Consider the following 17508-nt stretch of genomic DNA (forward strand, 5'->3'; position numbering starts at 1 on the left):
GATCTACAAGCTGTCCATTCACAGCTCCTACAGCCAAACTCTTTGGCCAGGAGCATGGAGAGCGAGATGACCCTTATTTGACTCTAGGCTTGACAGAAGACCAGCAGAGTCTCTAAAGCAACGGTGAATTAATTGCAATGTAAACAAGGTGAATTAAAAACCAGCAGAGTCTGTACAGCAACGGTGAATTAATTGCAATGTGGACGAGGTGAATCAAAGACCAGCAGAGTCCCTACAGCAACGGTGAATTAATTGCAATGTAGACGAGGTGAATCAAAGACCAGCAGAGTCCCTACAGCAACGGTGAATTAATTGCAATGTAGACGAGGTGAATCAAAGACCAGCAGAGTCCCTACAGCAACGGTGAATTAATTGCAATGTAGACAAGGTGAATCAAAGACCAGCAGAGTCTCTACTGCAACGGTGAATTAATTGCAATGTAGACGAGGTGAATCAAAGACCAGCAGAGTCCCTACAGCAACGGTGAATTAAATGCAATGCTCTAGCTCTGTGCACTCAGGCATAAAAGACAGTAATGGTGCAAGCTATTAAAACAATCAGGTATCCTAGCCCTAACATTTCATCTTGCTTTCAGATTTCCTACTCGGCAAGACCATGGTTAACACCGGGTTTAGGGAAAAAGGTACTTTCCTTGGAGTGGGCAAATTGCAAAGGTGTCTGAGATGAGCTCCCAAGGGCTAGACAAGGCAACTGCAGAGTTTCAAAGAGAGGGCAGAAGCTGGGGTACAGAAATACTCCTTTTCTGTCTTCACAGACGTGGCGAGAGACTACCTGTTACATACACCAACTCATCTACAAGGGCATCTGTGCCCTGCTGGCACATGCAGGGGTGCCCACAGACTCTAAGGAAAAGGGAAGACGCCTAAAGGACCCCGTTGTGTTGGTGCGTGACCCGAAGGAAAGAGCAATCCTTATTTCACCTGTGGAGAGAGGGTCAGGGCTGGGTCCGTGCTTGCTGGCGCGCGGGACTGAAATGAGGAGAAGGTGTTCCATATCGAGCTTAAGGGAAAGGAATTCCCTTCCAGAGCAACCGCTCCGTGAACCAGGGGCAAGCGGAGCAGCTGAGAGTGCTCCAGAGAAAGCTAAAGCTGACAAAGTGCATCAGGACTCGCAAGTGAGGGGAGGAAGCAGGTGAAAGCTGAGGAGGGAGAGCTGAGCTCCCAGCCGCTGAGAGATTATATGCTTCACGCCGGGCCCCGTTAGAGCAGAGCGTTGCAGCGGGCTGGCTCCACCTGCCCCCGGCAAGCTCGGCCGAGGAAAACTGAGACAACAACGAGAGAAGCTGGTTTCAAATCATCCGAGGGGAGCAGGGACGAGAAACAGCAAAGGCTGTTACATGCAAAGAGGCGAATTAAGCACATAAGCCTATTGGATTTATAGGAGAGAGATTGGCAAATACCACAAGCGTCTCAAGCCAAACCTATGACAGCATTCATTACGCTCTCCCACCTTTTGCCATATCCCTCCAATTGCTATCACATGTTGACTCTGCACAACGTGCGATCCTGATGATGTATTAATCTATAGCAACGTTTGGACAGACTTTCTAGAATTTCACTGCTGTTTTACAGAGGCGGCATTTCACGCCAAGGGTATTTCTGAAAGCAGGAAGCTTAATAAGAGGGAAACACCATTAGGGAGAGAGCAATTTGGAGCGAGCAAACGAGGAGGACAATTAGGAGGCTAAATCTGCTATGATTTCATAAGTGCAGACTGAAATGCTAGACATTCAGCTGTGCTGTCATAATAACTGCACAGTTGTCACAGTAACTGCACATTTTTTCGTTGCGTATTTTAGTAGCGAAGTACTTCAAGCTGCAGCACCTCCCTGCTGGAGAAGATATGTATGTTTGCAAATCAAGAAGAGAAGCTGCTATTGTCTTTGGGGCCATGAGAAGACAAAAAATAATTGGGGTGTGCGTCTGCATGCGGGAGGCTCCAGGCACAGATGGGTGAAATCCAACCTGAGAAAGAAAAGATCTAGTGGCCATTTGAGCAACTGAGTCCTTCTTAACTTCTCTATATGCCTTCCTCATTTTCTTCTATCTGTAAAACAACTGCACCCAGCTGGGGCAAAAGCACAGCTGCCTTCCACCATTTACTCTCTACCAACTTTTGACCATGCTGGAGTCTCCCTGGACCAGACGGTGACTTCTTCTTATACCAGTATCGCTATTGCCGGATGTCTCTGCCAGTGCCAGGCCTTCAGTTAAGGTTATCCCACGTCTGAAGGCATCTACATCTTCTCTGGGTAGTTGGTCTCCTTTTCATCATCTTGGTCTGAACGAGTCTCTCACCCAAACAAGGCCCTTAGGACATGGATAGTAATAGTGCTCTGCAGCTGTTAAACATTTATCAAACGTTACTAATTACTCTTAGCAAAACCCCTTAGCTCAGGATCCAACATCTATTGTAGGAGCACTTACACAAATGGCAAGTGATTTGCCAGGAAACACCCAGGGAGGAATAGGATCCAGGTGTCCTGGAGCCCACAGGCCGTGCTTAGTTCGTGGTACATCAACACATTTCTACGTGAAGCCGGGGGACCAAACTCCCAATATTTCGCAGGTCAGGTTTTCAACTTCCAAAATATACCAAACATTGCTTCTAATAAATCGTTGATATAACCAAGCACCACTCAATGCCATCGTGTTGTGGGGTGCCTTGGGGTGGGGGGTGTGAATTTAATTGATGCTATGGTCAAGAGGTTGAGGAGAAACAGAGCTGTTGGTGCTTACCTTAGGGTACGCGCTCTATCTTATCAAAAAAGGAGAAAAATAACTAAGTGGTGACTTGAGGTTCACAAGGACTTTCCTGGGGAAACAGCAGCGGGCATTGAAGAAGTTGCTGGTGTAGTGGAGACAGGCCCCAGAAGAACCAACGGCTAGACATTGAAGCAAGGCAAATTCAAATGCCAGGGTCCAGTTAGTTAAGCCGTGAGGGCGACTGACCACTGGACCCGGGCAACCAAGAGCGGTGGTGGATTCTCCGTCTCTTGACATCTTCAAATCCATTCCTCTTGGGAAGATAACGCTCTCATAAAACTAAGCTTTGGGGGCTTAATATGAAGGTAACTGGGTGTAGCGCTATGGCCTGGGATACACAGAAGGTGAAACCCAACGATTTATGGATCACTTCCGGCCTCAAAAACCCATGAATGCAGAAGGCTCTGGTCGGCTCACAGACTGTAAAGAATAAATATTAATAGTCACAGAAACAAAAAATCAGCCTTGCAAACTGAAGAGCTGCAAGGGGCTGCTTGGGAAACCCCCAGTGTCTAGAAGAAAAGAGTTTGGCCCAAGGACTTTGGTTCCTTGTAGCAACATGTGCGATAGGTTTTATTGTGCATACTTGGTGGGCTCATGACTTTCTTCTGTTAAAAAGCATTGCACCTACAACAAACACAGCCGAGAAACGCTCAGCATTGAAGTAATTCGGTTTATTTCACACCAACAAAGTGTCCAGCTAAGTTACGCAGATACCTTTCAAATGGGCAGGATAGTTTTTACTCCAATATAATTTCCACATGCTCAGCAACTCTCATTTATAAGCCGTGCAGCAGCTACCCATGACCGTCCAGCAAGGCTGCTGCTTCACCCGGACTTCAACGCACATCACAAGAAACTGCTCTCTGAAATCCACTTGTACAATTTCCTTCCCCCGTGCAAAAAGCTTTTGGTTCCCAGCCGCCTTGTAAGGCCCACACGGCAGATCCCAAATGGAGACAAGGTCATTTTTTTCCACGCCGGCATTTTCTGCTTTTGTGTCTCATTGACCAGAGAGCGCATTTGGCCTTAGCTAAATATTAACATTCCCTGTACTTTATTCTGCAACCGCACAGGGACAAGACCCATCACCTCTTGATTTGTTAGCACACTGGGAACTCTGAGCTGCCAATATTTTACTGACAAATGACCTCTTCCACCTACCACAGCTGTCAATGTTGGGCCCTGGATTCATTTGAATCCAAGTCTCAGTCAAGTATTAGACAGATGCATAATGTATTGCTCATGGCCTCACTATTTCTTCTTTATTTTCACAGTTAGCTGTTTGGTTTGCTTTGTGTGGGCTTGTTTTCAAGTTCAAAACCCTTATTAAAATTGCTATGGAAAAATAAATTTATTATTAAACATATTCAATCTGTGCCAAAATGGAATGATCCTGTTTTGGTTTGAATTTACAACTGGTTCCATTTAGTTTGACTGTTTCTTTTTTTTTCTTTTTTTCTATTTATAGCCAGCACCAAAAAAAAAAAAAAAAAAAAATATTATCATGGATACAGTACATATGTAAATTAACTAATGGAAAAATATATACATTTCACTTTGTAATGAAAAACTTAAATGATATGATTGCCATGGAGGATATATCCCTGTATTATAATAAAATATCAAGCAATAATTGACTGCTAAGATTCTTTTTTCACCAATAAAAAAAAAATAGCACCATACATAAGATAGTGAGAATCTACACTCAATAACACAATTGTGCAACTAGTAATGTACAGTACTTTAGAAACAGTACAGAGAGTATTGGTTACAATATGGAAACACCACCATTGTAATCAAAGAGCATCAATCTCTTGTGAACAACCACCGAATAAAAAAAAAGGATTGGCATAGCTATGCTGAACCAGCTTTCTTTTCACTGGTATGTAGTAACTGGGGACAGGGCATCGCTGTAGATTCATAGTCAAAGCTCCTACGAAACGGTACAAAGCAGAAGTGCAGGGGTTTTGACCAGAATTGAATATATTTGTCAAAGTTTTTGGCCATTGTAAAACGGAAGGGGATTTAGGCTCATCAGGAGATCAAACGAGAAAATTTAACCAATTGGGTCCATCTTGTTATGCCATCCATTTGTACACGATGAGGGGTTCTGCTTAAAAAAAAAAAAAGGCACAAATTAGCCTACGAACCTTTCCAGAGCCGCGACACTGTTTTCAGTGCTCAGACATTCAAAAGAAATCTCTATGTTACAGCGGCGCACTCACGTCCCGTTTGATAGATGCAAACTTGGGCTGGACTCAAAAAGCACTCTGAACCGAGGGTGAGTCGCTCCACCGCCCGCGGAGCGTGCTGATGAGGTGAAAACGCTCCCACTGCTTCAGAAACCCATTCTGTAGCATTGGGAAGAGAACAGAACGGTCTTATGGAAAAGGCTATGACAAGTATCACTTGCAACGCTGGCATCCCAAAAACGGAGCGCCAGGGTGCAGCATCTCATAGCGCAATGCCACAGCATGAGCTGAAGGATTACCCTAAAAAAAAATAACCTAACAAGGACACAAATCCCTTTGCAAACGGTGGCTAAGACAGGAGGTGAAATAAATGGCGGCCCAAGGGATGCGTGCCGGCTGGTCGGCGTAATGGAATATAATTTACATGTAATGATAGGCTAGACTGTCTGTACGGTGAGCAGTTTTTTAGGCCATCGTTGTAGCTTTCTGCTACATCTTTTGCCTCAAGCATCAGCTTCATCCTTTGATGATTGCTTCTTAGAGCAATGGGTAACATAGAGCAGGTCCACACCTCAGTGGCTGAGCGCCCCAGCTGACATCTCCCCACTCCCACCTGCTCCCAACCTGGAAATATGCCGGTGCCCCAGGGCATCTTCACTTTTGAGACCTCAGTCTCTGGTGTGCCCGAGAGCAGCTGCTGGGATAACCCGGGAGCAGCCTTGCTGGTGCATTTCTGGGCCTAGAGGAGAAGAGTGGGAGCAAGTGGGACTGCCATGCCAGCGAAGTCCTGGCTGGGACACCTTGCCTGCAGTGGTGTGGACAGACCCTTCATACGCCCATCTATGCCACCGCTGAACTTAGGCCTGAGGGTGAATGTCCAATGGGAAGGTTTGATTCTGACTGTAACTGCGGCAAGAGGAGTGTCTGCTCTAACAAGACTGAATCATTTCCCTGACACAGAAATGGGGCAAGTAGGTTTGTTAGCACCGAGTGCCTGCTGAGAGGTTGCTGTGCATGCAAGTATGGCTTTATGCATGCAGATCAGCACTTCTGCGCACAAGTGCCCGTCTGCACAAGCAAGTACACGTTTTGCCTGGGTGACTGAGGATGCACGCGTGGTTACCAGTGTGCAGGTGAATGTGAGGTTCCCATTTAGAAAGTTTAGCTCCAAGTGGTAACAAGAGGTCTCAATTATATCCTGGATACTGAAAGACCCTGAACCTGGGAGAAAAAGCGGTTTTAAAAATGTTGGTTGCCAAGGGCATCTCTCATCACATTAATGCAAGGAAATAGTAGCGATAATAATAATACAAATGACATCAGGAAAGAGAGGTGGAGGGTCACAACATTGATATCTGGACCCAGGCTTCCCCAGTGTTTGTGATGAGAACTGTGCTTGAATCTCCAAGTAAGTAAATATGAATGTAGGGGGCTAGAGCAAGCACAAAGCTGTAATTCATGCAAAATTTGTGTTAATAGCACAGTGAGCAAGAGTGTAACTAAGCACAACACAGGTGGCCACGCGGCCTGGCAGGGGACAGGGTCCAGGTCTGACTTACAGAGATGCACTGATCTGCAAAGACACATGAGAGGGACAAATGCTGCCTTGTTGGCAGCTCCTGTTCCTATCTTGCATCTCAGGGAAGAACTGAGATGTGTCAAGGATTATTTACACAGCACTTGCCAGCTGCCCTGATAAGACAAGCCCAATAACACCCCAGATGAAACAAGAAGCATTTAGACACAAAGAGCAAACTCTTGGCCCACGTGAAGGCCACACAAGTGTTGGCTTTCAGTAAGATGGGATTTCAGTCCACGTACTTGCTAACTGCTGCCTCTTATATTTGTCTCCCAAAGGCTTTATAACATAACAACGATGCAGAGCCCACAGGTGGGAAAGACCTGTTTTGGGTTTCTAGTGTAACTCCATGCAAATATTGTCCCAGTCTCTACTTCTGATACATCCTAACACAGTTTCACAGTGCCCTTAAGAAACGACATTCGGCCTCCTTATCGGATTGATTTCTAACGGTTGGAAAGAGGAGATGAAACAAGAGAGTGCGCCCCAATAAACCCTACGAGTGAAAATGGTTTCTGGCTACTCCCAGATGTTTCTCACTTTTTGATGCCGGGTTAATAAGTTTCTAGTCTCTTTTAAGCTCAGAGAAATGGAAGAAATGGGCCAGGAAAGAAAATGCATTTTGAGAATGAGACACAGAGGGAGGGAGGGAGACAGAGAGAGAGAAGATGTGCGTCCAGAACTGGAGAGGATAAAAAATCCCCCATTAGTATGATTGCTTAAAGAAAAAAGTCTACTAACTGGAGTGTTGGATACAATAGCACTGAGCTTGCTGCAGAAATCTCAGAGACGCCCATCCTCTGCTATCAGTTTTCACAAGCTTTTATAGCAAATCCCCTTTGTTAAATTAAGCATTTCATTTATGTGTGTCTCTCCGAGCCCACCCCATAGCACCGTAACTGTTGGGAATTAAGAACATCAGCTGGAAGGGAAGCCAAGACTGAAGCATTAAGTAATGTCTATACCTTTGCTAAATTATTTGCCAGAGGCTTCCCCCTGACTGAGGCGCACACAACCTTGGTCAGTTCAATCACTTTGCAACTCTTGTCCTTTTTTTAACGGTAGCAAGCCATCCAGTGGCTAGTAATTAATATATTAAAGTAAAAAGCATGAATGAAGAAGGTGATGCTGCCAAACACAATATCATTCTACATGATTGGCTCCTTGAGATGACTCTTTGTTCGTGTTTGTAAGGTGGAGGAGTGGATTACTTTGGTACATCCAGTCTGCAGAATTAGTTTCAAGTCTTATTAGGTATGCTTTGGAATCCACCGCACTGTAGCAATTCATTAAGTTCCAGTACTCAGACCTACTAGTCCATGATTTACATACACACAGCTGTAATACCCTAAGAAGTACCACCGATTCATTAACTCTTCTGCTGCATCTTGTTTGCATAAAAGTCTCTGCAAGTCTGGCAACAGCGTTGATACCACCTCATGTCCTGGCACAGGTTCTTCTCGCGGATCACCCTGCAGTACACCGTCCACTGGTCCCCTGTACACTTATACGTGAGAGCAGCTTGGGATACAAATAGAGAGAGGAAGCCGGCACGTTAGGTGAGAACAGCACTGCAGGTCTGAGCAACATAATGCCAGCAGCATGAGAGTCAATACCGGGGCGGGGGGGCGATATGCTTTTTTATTGGGTTGCTGCTAAGGAGATTTGGGCAATGGGACTGTGACTTGTCTAATAAAGACAAAGGCAAGAGAGATCACTGCAAAAACAGTCTGGAGACATAAGGAATGTCATTACACCAGTGGCCCAGCTGTGCTGGTGCCCGTCCTTTGGCCCCTGTTCGGCAAAGTGCATCACGCCTGTGCTTAGCTTGAAGCAGACAGGCTGTCCCCCCCGCAGACCCCGGGGATTTTCTGAATCACAGCTTTCTAACCAAGGCCGGTACCAGATACTCCAGTGGAATGAGCCAAGCACGTTGCAATGGGGAACCCCAGACCAGGCAGAGGTGGGAAAAGGTTCAAACAAATGTATGTGTGTAGGAAAAGCCAGATTCATGAGCAGTGAAAAACAAGGGCCACAGGATTCTGGCTGGAGTGAAAGGCTTTTTGTGGCACCCACATTCCCACCAGTACCCACACTCACCAGTTTAAAGCTAGCTCAGGTGTATCTGCATCTCCTGAATAGACATCCCCTAAGTCAGCGGGGGCTAACTTTTTTGGCATCTCTGCTACAAGGTAAGCTCCACACCCTCTCCAAGGGCCACTCTGATCCCCTTCCCCTGCCCGACCTGCTGCTCTGCTTTCTGCTTCCTGCCCTGTGCTCCCTGCTACTCTGTTGCTCTGCTTTATGCTACCTGCTCTATCTGGCATTGCATTCAGTGGTCCCCCCGATCTGCCATGTGCCACATACACAGGCTGCCCGTGCCCCAGGCTGGCTACTCCTGCCCTAGGGGATTTAGGGGCCTACAGGCCATTTTCAAATGCTACTTAAGCTCCACTGGAAGTCAGTGAGGTGGAGGCTCCTAAATCCCCGTCACCTTCGATAATGGGGCATGGGCATGAGCCAATGGGGCACTTAAAAAAAATGTGACCCAGAGTCAACGATGCTACAGCCCGAAGGCAGCATTTTGGATTATTTCTGGAGACTACTAAGGTACTTTTCTGCAGCAGTTTTCCCATGAACCTTGCATTGTGGAAAACAAAATTCTGGATGAAAGCAAACATGCTCACTACTGCATCCAGAAGGAGAGTAAAATCCTCCGTGCTTGAGAGAGGTGTCTATTTTTGTTCATATCAAATATCACTTTGGGCACGGATGATTTCAGACTGGTTTAGAGCCATAAGCAGATTGCAGTCAGGAGGGCCTTGAATTGCACCAGTCTATTAAACACTTGAGCTTTTTATTGCATTGTGCTAAAGTGGACATTAGAATGGCTTTCTTGTTTCATCACTGCATCTAAAGCTTCTCAAACCAATTTTTTTCCCCCTTCGCTATGCTCTGAGCACTAAAATGCTTGGGAAATATTCTCAGATGTTCTAAACAAAAGGATTTAAAAGCTTTTTAAAGCTCTTCAGCTGGACTAAATTCTCCTCTCAATTACATGGGTGTCACTACAAAAAAAAAATTAGCCCATCCTGTTCTAAAGAGCTATTAGAAATATTATTGACTTTAGGGAAACAAATCCTAGGCCAGAAACCTCAAGTCTAATCCTGCTTAGATAGCAGTCCTACTCTAAAAAGTGACTATGGAAGAATGGCTCCTTTATATTCAACAGTGCTGACTACAGCGGGTATACGCAGACTCAGATCAGCTGATGGTAGGGGCATCTGACGTCTGTGAGCCTGCACAGCGAAGGGATCGCACGTTAGATTCTGTCCCTGCTGGCAGCTCTCTCTGAGTTTCAAGCAGTTATACTGAGGACAAAGAAAAAGAAAGACAAGGTTCTTTGGGTAAATGTGATATTTTTTATTAGACCAACTAAGTAATTGGAAAAAAATTGTTCTTTACAACCTTTCAGGCACAAACATCCTTCTTCAAGCATAGGGAAGAGTCTTCTATTCCAGACGCTGAGTATTTTCTGAGTATTTTTTCCAGCTACTCAGTTGGTCTAATAAAAGATATCACATCTACCCAAAGAACTGTGCCTGCCTATGTCCTTAGACCAACACAGCTATAACCAACACCCAGGGAAAAGAAAGGCACCTTCAGCTCATCAATGTAACTAATGGCCTAATTTGGCCTGATGATAAAGTGAAAAGTATGAGAAATCAGCCTGGATCTCAGACCTCAGGTTGACTGGAAGGGGCTGGAAGGTGTAGAAAATGATCTCTTTTTGTGTCTTACAAATCAAGTGCATTTGACAGGGATGAAGCCATCTGATATCTGTTATCAGATCAACTTAAACAGTTGGAAAACATTTTCTTAGCAAGCTTTCGGGTTTAAAAAAGGGTTTTAAACCCAAAAGCTTGCTAAGAAAATGTTTTCCAACTACAGTATTTAAGTTGGTCTAACAGAAGATATCAGATTCACCCAAATGCCTATGTCCGTAGACCAACACGGCTACAACCTGCACCCTTTGACAGGGATGATAAACGCAGACCCCTCTCTCAGCATCATAACTACTGGGTCACCTCTGGGGTAGAACCACAGTAAAAGAATTACGGTAATTTGGAAAGCAGTTTGTCACCAGCAGCTTCAGCTCATGTGGTAAATGATAGCAAGTGGCAGATAATTCAGGGGCAGACGTGGGAGGGCAGAAGAGATTAAGCTGAAGACTCTCCAACCTCTTTCCCTGCTGCTGTCTAAAGAGAGATGTCCCACACTTGAAACAGCTCCTGATTTACATAGCGTTCATTCTTCTAGGGAAAAGCACAATCTTTCCAGAAACCTGTAACACTCAACCTGCCAAGGTCCTCTCTGTTTTTTTGGAGACAGTGGAATCAAATCTCATTGGTATATTCATTTTCACGTACAGCGAAGGGCAGGTGAGAAGGTTTTCTGCTGCCTGGAAACATTTGCACAACTTTTCTATTTTATTTCTCCGGGCAACCAAAAACATGATAAAATTCACTAAAAGTCTCTGCTGACCACATCTCACCTGTCATGGACCCCTTCTCTGTGGCCTACCGTTGGCTCCAACAACTCTCCCAGGGAATGAGTTGTGCCACGGGGTGGATCTAAGGCAGGATGGCTCTGCCCACTCGAGACCATCGGTTTCTCAGAGTTGGACACTGCCCAAGCCCAGGGCCCCATACAAAATTCAGCACAGGTACAACATATTCCTAGATACCCAGGCTGGAGATATACTGTAGTGTTCAGGGCTGATCATTTTGCCTTTTCCCACAAGAACCATCTCCCACTTACCAAGTCGGGGCGAGGTAATTGTGTTGACATTTATCTTCTCGTTGCAGGCTTCTTGATGGCACTGCCTGTAGGCTGCTGGCTTGGACAGGACCGGGCACTCATTGCCGTGGCGGCCGGTGACTTTGTGCATGCACTGCACCACGCGTGACTGGAGGCCTTTTCCACAGGTGGAGGAGCACTGGAGGAGAGAAGGACACTTCAGTGAGTCACGCTGCAGCTGATTGCAAAGACACCCAAGCCAAAATACTCCAGGACGGCACTGGGGACTGGCAGCAGACCCCAGCGCCCGAGACAGGCCGACCTGCAGCTGCCGTGCGTGTCTCCAGGCTTTGGAGTCTCCGGGATGTGGAGAGGGGCATCTGGCTACCTGGCAGCAAGGAGGACCGTCTCTGTAGCACCGTTTACCCACAGCGCCACATCCTATGAGGTCTCTCTAAAGATTGGAGGAATCCAGGAAGCTCAGCGCCCCTCCTGAAGCAGCTCACAGCGCACAGGGGCATTCTTGGAAAATGCATATGGCCTGATGCTGCCTGCACCTCTGTGCTGTGTGGAGCTCCACTGTGCAACCCCAGGAGACCAGGCTCTTGGGAGAACCTGCTGCCAAGGTGACCCCTACCCAATGTGTCTTTGCAGGTGGTGGGATAACCTCAAACAAGAACCTATTGCAGAGGTGGGCAATTCTAGCCCTCCAAATGTATGGTGACCACGGGGGAAATAGGGGAGACCATCTTCCAATTCACAGCAGAAAGCCTCAAGTATCCAAGCGTTCGGCTGCATCTAGTCCTGCTAACCCTCCGACACTGGCCTGCCCTCCAAGGAGCGACTGGAAATTGTTCTCCATGACGTGGGGCTTAGCTTTGCCAAGAGGACAGCTCTATTTATGCGCTTTCTTGGTTGTCGTCCACTTGGAGTTCCCACCTGCCCCTTCCTCCCTCTGCCCTGTCGCTCCTGATTTACAATGTCCCACTTGCACGCAGCTCCGTTTTAATAAAGCGCGCTCGGCGAGCCGAGGGAAGCACGCCAGCTGGAGTTAATCAAAGAACCGTGTACTTAAAATAACGAAACGACGTGTTGCGAGACTTTGGCGGGATTCCGACTTCTGCTCGTGCCACACACAAGCAAGCGGGGAGCGGAGCAACGGCTCCTTACGGATCCCAACCCACCGTGTAAGAAAATCAGAAGCCGAGTTCAGCCCAGGTGGGATGCTCTAGTGCTCAGACACTGCGGGCAGAGGAGCTTCTCGACAGGCCAATGTAACATCCAGGGCTAATCTGGTGGTTTGAGCCAGCAAGCAGCGGGGTTGCTGGGCTGCAACGGCCCTGGGGAGCTTCAGGAGGAGGTGTGCGTGACACATAAGTGGTGTGGGAGTCCTGCGGCTGCTGTGACCTCGGAAAGCTCTTTTGTGTGTTGTAGGAAAGCAGAGAAGACCCACGGTCTTATTGGTTTGGCTGGAAACCTCAGCTACTTCTGCTCAGCAAACATACGGTGCAAGGAGCAGAGCCTGGCCCGTGTAAAAGCAGTGGAAGGAGGTTTTGGAGGGATGGATTCTTGCACTTGTGGGACAGTAAAAGGCCAGATGCAACCAGGCTTCACATGATTTGGGCCAGGGAAAATAGGCACAGTGGAGCAGTCCTTCAGAACTGCTCACCGCATGGGTACTACGAGCTCTCCTCCTGCTCGTTTCCAGGAAAGCGGAGGTCTGGTGTAGGTCTCTACAAAACATCCTCTGTGGTGAAGCCTCATGCCAAGAATCATTTATATTCTTAGCAATGTTGTTATCTTCATTAATTGCTCCCATTAACAAATGGTGGTCCAGTGGACCCACCGATTCTCAAATCGGTTTCCTGCGTCTCACTCCCTCACAAAAGGCGCTGTTAGGTCCTCGCTTCAGTTATTTGCTTTTCAAATTCCATTTCAGCCTCCTAATTTCCTCCTTCCATGCTGCCTGCCGTATTTTCTACTCTTGTTTAACTGAGTACTCTGGGGCTGTGTTTCTGTTTTCTGAAGGATCTCTCTGTTTGGCTCAAATAACTTCTAGGATCTTGCCACTGAGCCAGGTGGGCATATTGCTGGCTTTCCTGCTCCCTTTCTGCTCAGAGCGATGCATGCCTTTCCGGATTCGAATACCGCTCCGTGCCACGTGTACGACTGGCTCTGGGGACTTTTTCAATAGCTTCTTTTCTTTTAAATGCTCCGTTCTACAAGTTCAAATGAGTCAAATGTATTCATTTCTGGTACCTTCCCTTCCCCAGGGATATTAAACTTAGTTATATTGTACTGCAGTCACTATTATTGGCTCAACTACAGTTCCTTTTTGTACCAACTTCTCCATAATACAGAGGACTTGCAGCTCTTTCTCTTGTGCGTTCAATAACTAGCTGTTCCAAGGAGGAGCTGTTGGACAAGCGTCAGACCTTGTCCCTTCATAACAACTGTGCGGCTCTTACGGGCAAACAGATTGCTCAAACAGCAAAGGTTTTCTCAGACTTGGTTGGCTCTCTGTTTTTGCGTGATATTTTATAAAACCATTCATCTTTTCCTCACTTGGAGGTAGGTAGTAACACACGGCCAATCCTTTTGTATTCTTGGAGCTCAGGAATGTGTCCGTGCGGATTCAAATGGAGAATTCTTTCATGTTTTAATACAATGCAACAAAGACCATTAGGATGAGCCCTGGGTGCCTGGCCCTGACCTGGGGTACAAGTGTGAAGAGGGGGACCCTGTGGCATGCCCTTGCTCTGCAGCATGAAACAGGCAACCTGGAATGGCCTGCCTGGGGCAACTGGAGAGGGCAGCCGTGGGCTGTCGGGGCTGCGCCGTAACCAAACAGACGTCCTCTGCCATAAAGCGGCACATGGCGTGCAGACCTGGCATGACCACAGACCTGGCCTTGGGTAGCCAGGCACAAACTACTAATAGGAATGGCTGCACTCACATTTTTGCGCATTTTTGGGGCATGACAAGGTGCAAGGATATCTGTTTGCTCGTGTTTTGTGCTGCCATAACAAAAGCGATGGTGCAACTAGGATGACCTCTATTTGCAACCGAGCAGATCTTAGCGCTCAGCAGTGCTAACTCTCCGCCTCCCCAGGATAGGGCTGCCACGTACAGAAGGCAGTCTGCCCACACCAGTGCAGCATGCTTCACGGCGCTGCCTCTGGGGCAACGTTCACTGGACAGACATCACCACAGAGTTGAAATCGCTCATCTGAGATCACAGAGTATTGGGCCGTAATCCTGTGCATGCGTGTGCGTCTGTCCCAGGGAGCACTCTGTATCTACCAACGCTCCTACCAAGAATAGCCTTTTCTTTTAAGGCACATTAATATTTTCAGGCACAGCGTTAGAGTCCTTTACCTACCTTCTGTGTGTGTGTGTCTGCCTCTGCAGCTGCTAACCAGCAAGGAGGGCAGGCCACGAGACTTTTTCCACAGACACTGCCAGCTCCACTCCTTAGACAAATAGCAGCAGGGTTTTCGCCCCGAGCAGTTTGATCCCTTCTCCTCGGAGACTAGGATTGTCACCTATGCTGTGCAATTAGTCTTTCACAGCCAGGAAGACATATTTTAACATCTTTCTTGAACTCTTTGGACTTGGCAGCTCATGTCAGGTTGGACATCTGGCTTATTTTAAGAAGAAATTTTCAGCTCTATACTTGGATAGTCTCTTTACATAGGAATTTCAATAGGAAATCGGAATAGATACAAAAGACATACGAAGAGGGAATTGTTGCTCACGCTTGGCTTCATTCAGGAGAGAGGATGTTGCTAAAAGAAGCAGGGAAATCATATTCAAAGTGAGGAGCACCTTTCTCTGTATTGTTTCTGCCCTTCTGCTCCTGGCTAAGCATGCTCACGGCTACAGCTCCGCTAGGTTGCACCTAACCCCTGGGAGCAGGGAAGCAGAGACACAGTCAGAACAAGTTTGTGGGGCAGATTCATTGCAGGTCTGGCCAGTACTGATCCTGGCACAGGAGTCCCAGAGAAAGTCCACATGGGACGTGGGGAGTTCCAGCACTGGAAAGCAGCTGCAAACTCCTCTCCAGCTGGGGACAGCAAATGGAGCTAAACCAGTGAGCCTCACTACCCATTGTGGGGGGTGGCCTGGGCTGCCAGGGGTTGTTGGTTCAGGTTTTTCATCTAATGCAACAGGTGAAGCTTTGTTGTGCATGCTGTCTTACCCCCATCCTCCCCCCGGAGACCCAGCAGAGAGCCTCAGTGGAAAGACTATGTGCTATAGCTTACGGGTGAAAGCCTAGCAGGATGCCAAGACTAGTGCAAGCGTTTGTTAGCAAGTACGGAGCTTGATTTTTTGTGTGTGTGCGTGCAATGCATTAACCAGAAGGTGAGTGCTCTGTGCCTGCAGGGCACCTCCTTGGAGGATCTCAGAAAGTTTCACCTGCATTGTCTAAGGCTCACAATTACCCCAGGCTTTTGGATGGATGCAGGAGCTGAGGGATACAGGAGGGGAAGTGGCCTGCAGAGCTTGCCGTATCCGTGGTGGAACCAGGCACAGAATACAGATGTGCTCAGCCCCTCTCCTTTACTTCAGCTACTCCCATGCTACTCTAAAATCATGAAACACTTCAGAAAAGCTTCCAGCCCAATGGAGAAATGGCACTGGAGTCAAAGAAAAGTCACTGCAAGAACTACCCAGGTCTTCTCTTCCCTTCACTGTCAGAAAAGTCTTCAGCAGTTCGACAGCCCAAAGAGAGCGGTTGATCTAAGGGAAGAGCAAATGGATTTCAACATAAAAGGTTATACGCTGGCCAGGTTTTCACCTGAAGAAGTAACTTGAGAGAGAATTAAAGGGCAAACCCATGCCCCATAAATGTCACAGATTTTAAGTAAGCGTTTGACAGCCCACGTTGTGATTCACCTGGAAGCATTCATAGACATTAGGGCTGGAAGGGACCTTGTAAGATCATCGGGTCCAGCCCCCCACCCAAGAGGCAGGAAGTCAGCGGGGGTCAAATGATCCCAGCAAGATAAGTGTCCAAGTGTGTCCAGAGTAGATGCTTGCACCACTTCTGGGGGGAGTCTGTTCCAGACTCTGGGGGCTCGACGGTAAAGACGTTTTTTCTTACGTCCAAGCTAAAATGGTCTTCCTGGAGTTTGTGACCATTAAACCTTGTCTTCCCTTGGGGTGCCCTGGTGAACGGATGTTCTCCCAGCTCGTGGTACACCCCCCTAATATACTTATAGGCTGCCATCAAGTCCCCCCATTGACTCTGCTTTTCCAGGCTGAAGAGTCCCATGCCTCTCAGCCTTTCCTCATAAGACTTGCTCTCTTATCCTCTGATCATGCGTGTGGCTCTCCTCTGGACTCTCTCAAGCTACTCCACGTCCTTCCTAAAGTGCGGCGCCCAGAACTGGATGCAGTACTCCAGCTGCGGCCTCCCCAGGGCCGAGTACAGCAGGAGGATGACTTCCTGGGTTTTGCTCGAGATGCATCGGTAGATGCAAGCCAGGGTTTTGTTATTTGGCATTATGCTATGCCAACAATAAGCACTATCACTAAGGCTTTATGCCATGGTGGAGCTTGCCTAGTTACAGTAAACACAGACCTGACTAAATTGTTTAGCATAGGTACCAAGGATGCATGCCTTCTCCTCTCCTCTGACCCCAACAGTCTTTTATTTCCTGCCTAAGAGCAGCGGGGCTGGACCTGATGATCTCGTGAGGTCCTTTCCCTAACTGCTATGAATCTATGAATCCTCTTTGGCACTGCCAGTGACACCATGAAGAGAAAAGCTATGCATGGCTTAACAGCAGCACCCTAAAGCAGCCAGGTTTTATTGATCACACAAATCTTATCAGTGACAGCTCAGCCAAGGTGCAAGCAAAAACCTAAAGACTGTTTAGCATTGTGAAAAGGATAGTTAATAATTAGGTAATAGGGGGGGGTGGGGGAATGGGACACCAAGCCCAAGAGAAGCCCCAGCAACTCCCAATTCAAGCATTACTTGGAGGAATATAAGAAGTGAGGCAATTTGCATACCTTGGCAGTAACGCACAAGCCAATGGGGATATCCAGAAGGAAATAAACTTACAAATTGTCAAGGTAGCAGCTGCATTCTCCAGCTTAAAGAAGATTTATTCATTGAAAAGCTACAGCTTAAAGACAA

General features: G+C 47.2%; 1 protein-coding gene across 1 annotated transcript in view; it reads right to left on the bottom strand.

Moving 5' to 3' along the window:
* Positions 1–4262: 4262 nt before the first annotated feature.
* ADAMTS17 (ADAM metallopeptidase with thrombospondin type 1 motif 17) overlaps positions 4263–17508 on the bottom strand; it is a gene marked incomplete at its 5' end in the record, with an annotated part of 251800 nt that continues 238554 nt past the window's right edge. The window contains 2 exons of the mRNA XM_006020100.3: positions 4263–8081; positions 11382–11559. Coding sequence (XP_006020162.1) covers positions 7930–8081; positions 11382–11559 — 330 coding nt within the window. The remainder of the gene's footprint in view (positions 8082–11381; positions 11560–17508) is intronic.

The sequence above is a fragment of the Alligator sinensis genome, unplaced genomic scaffold (assembly GCF_000455745.1).
Source record: "Alligator sinensis unplaced genomic scaffold, ASM45574v1 scaffold210_2, whole genome shotgun sequence".
Taxonomy (NCBI): Eukaryota; Metazoa; Chordata; order Crocodylia; family Alligatoridae; genus Alligator; species Alligator sinensis.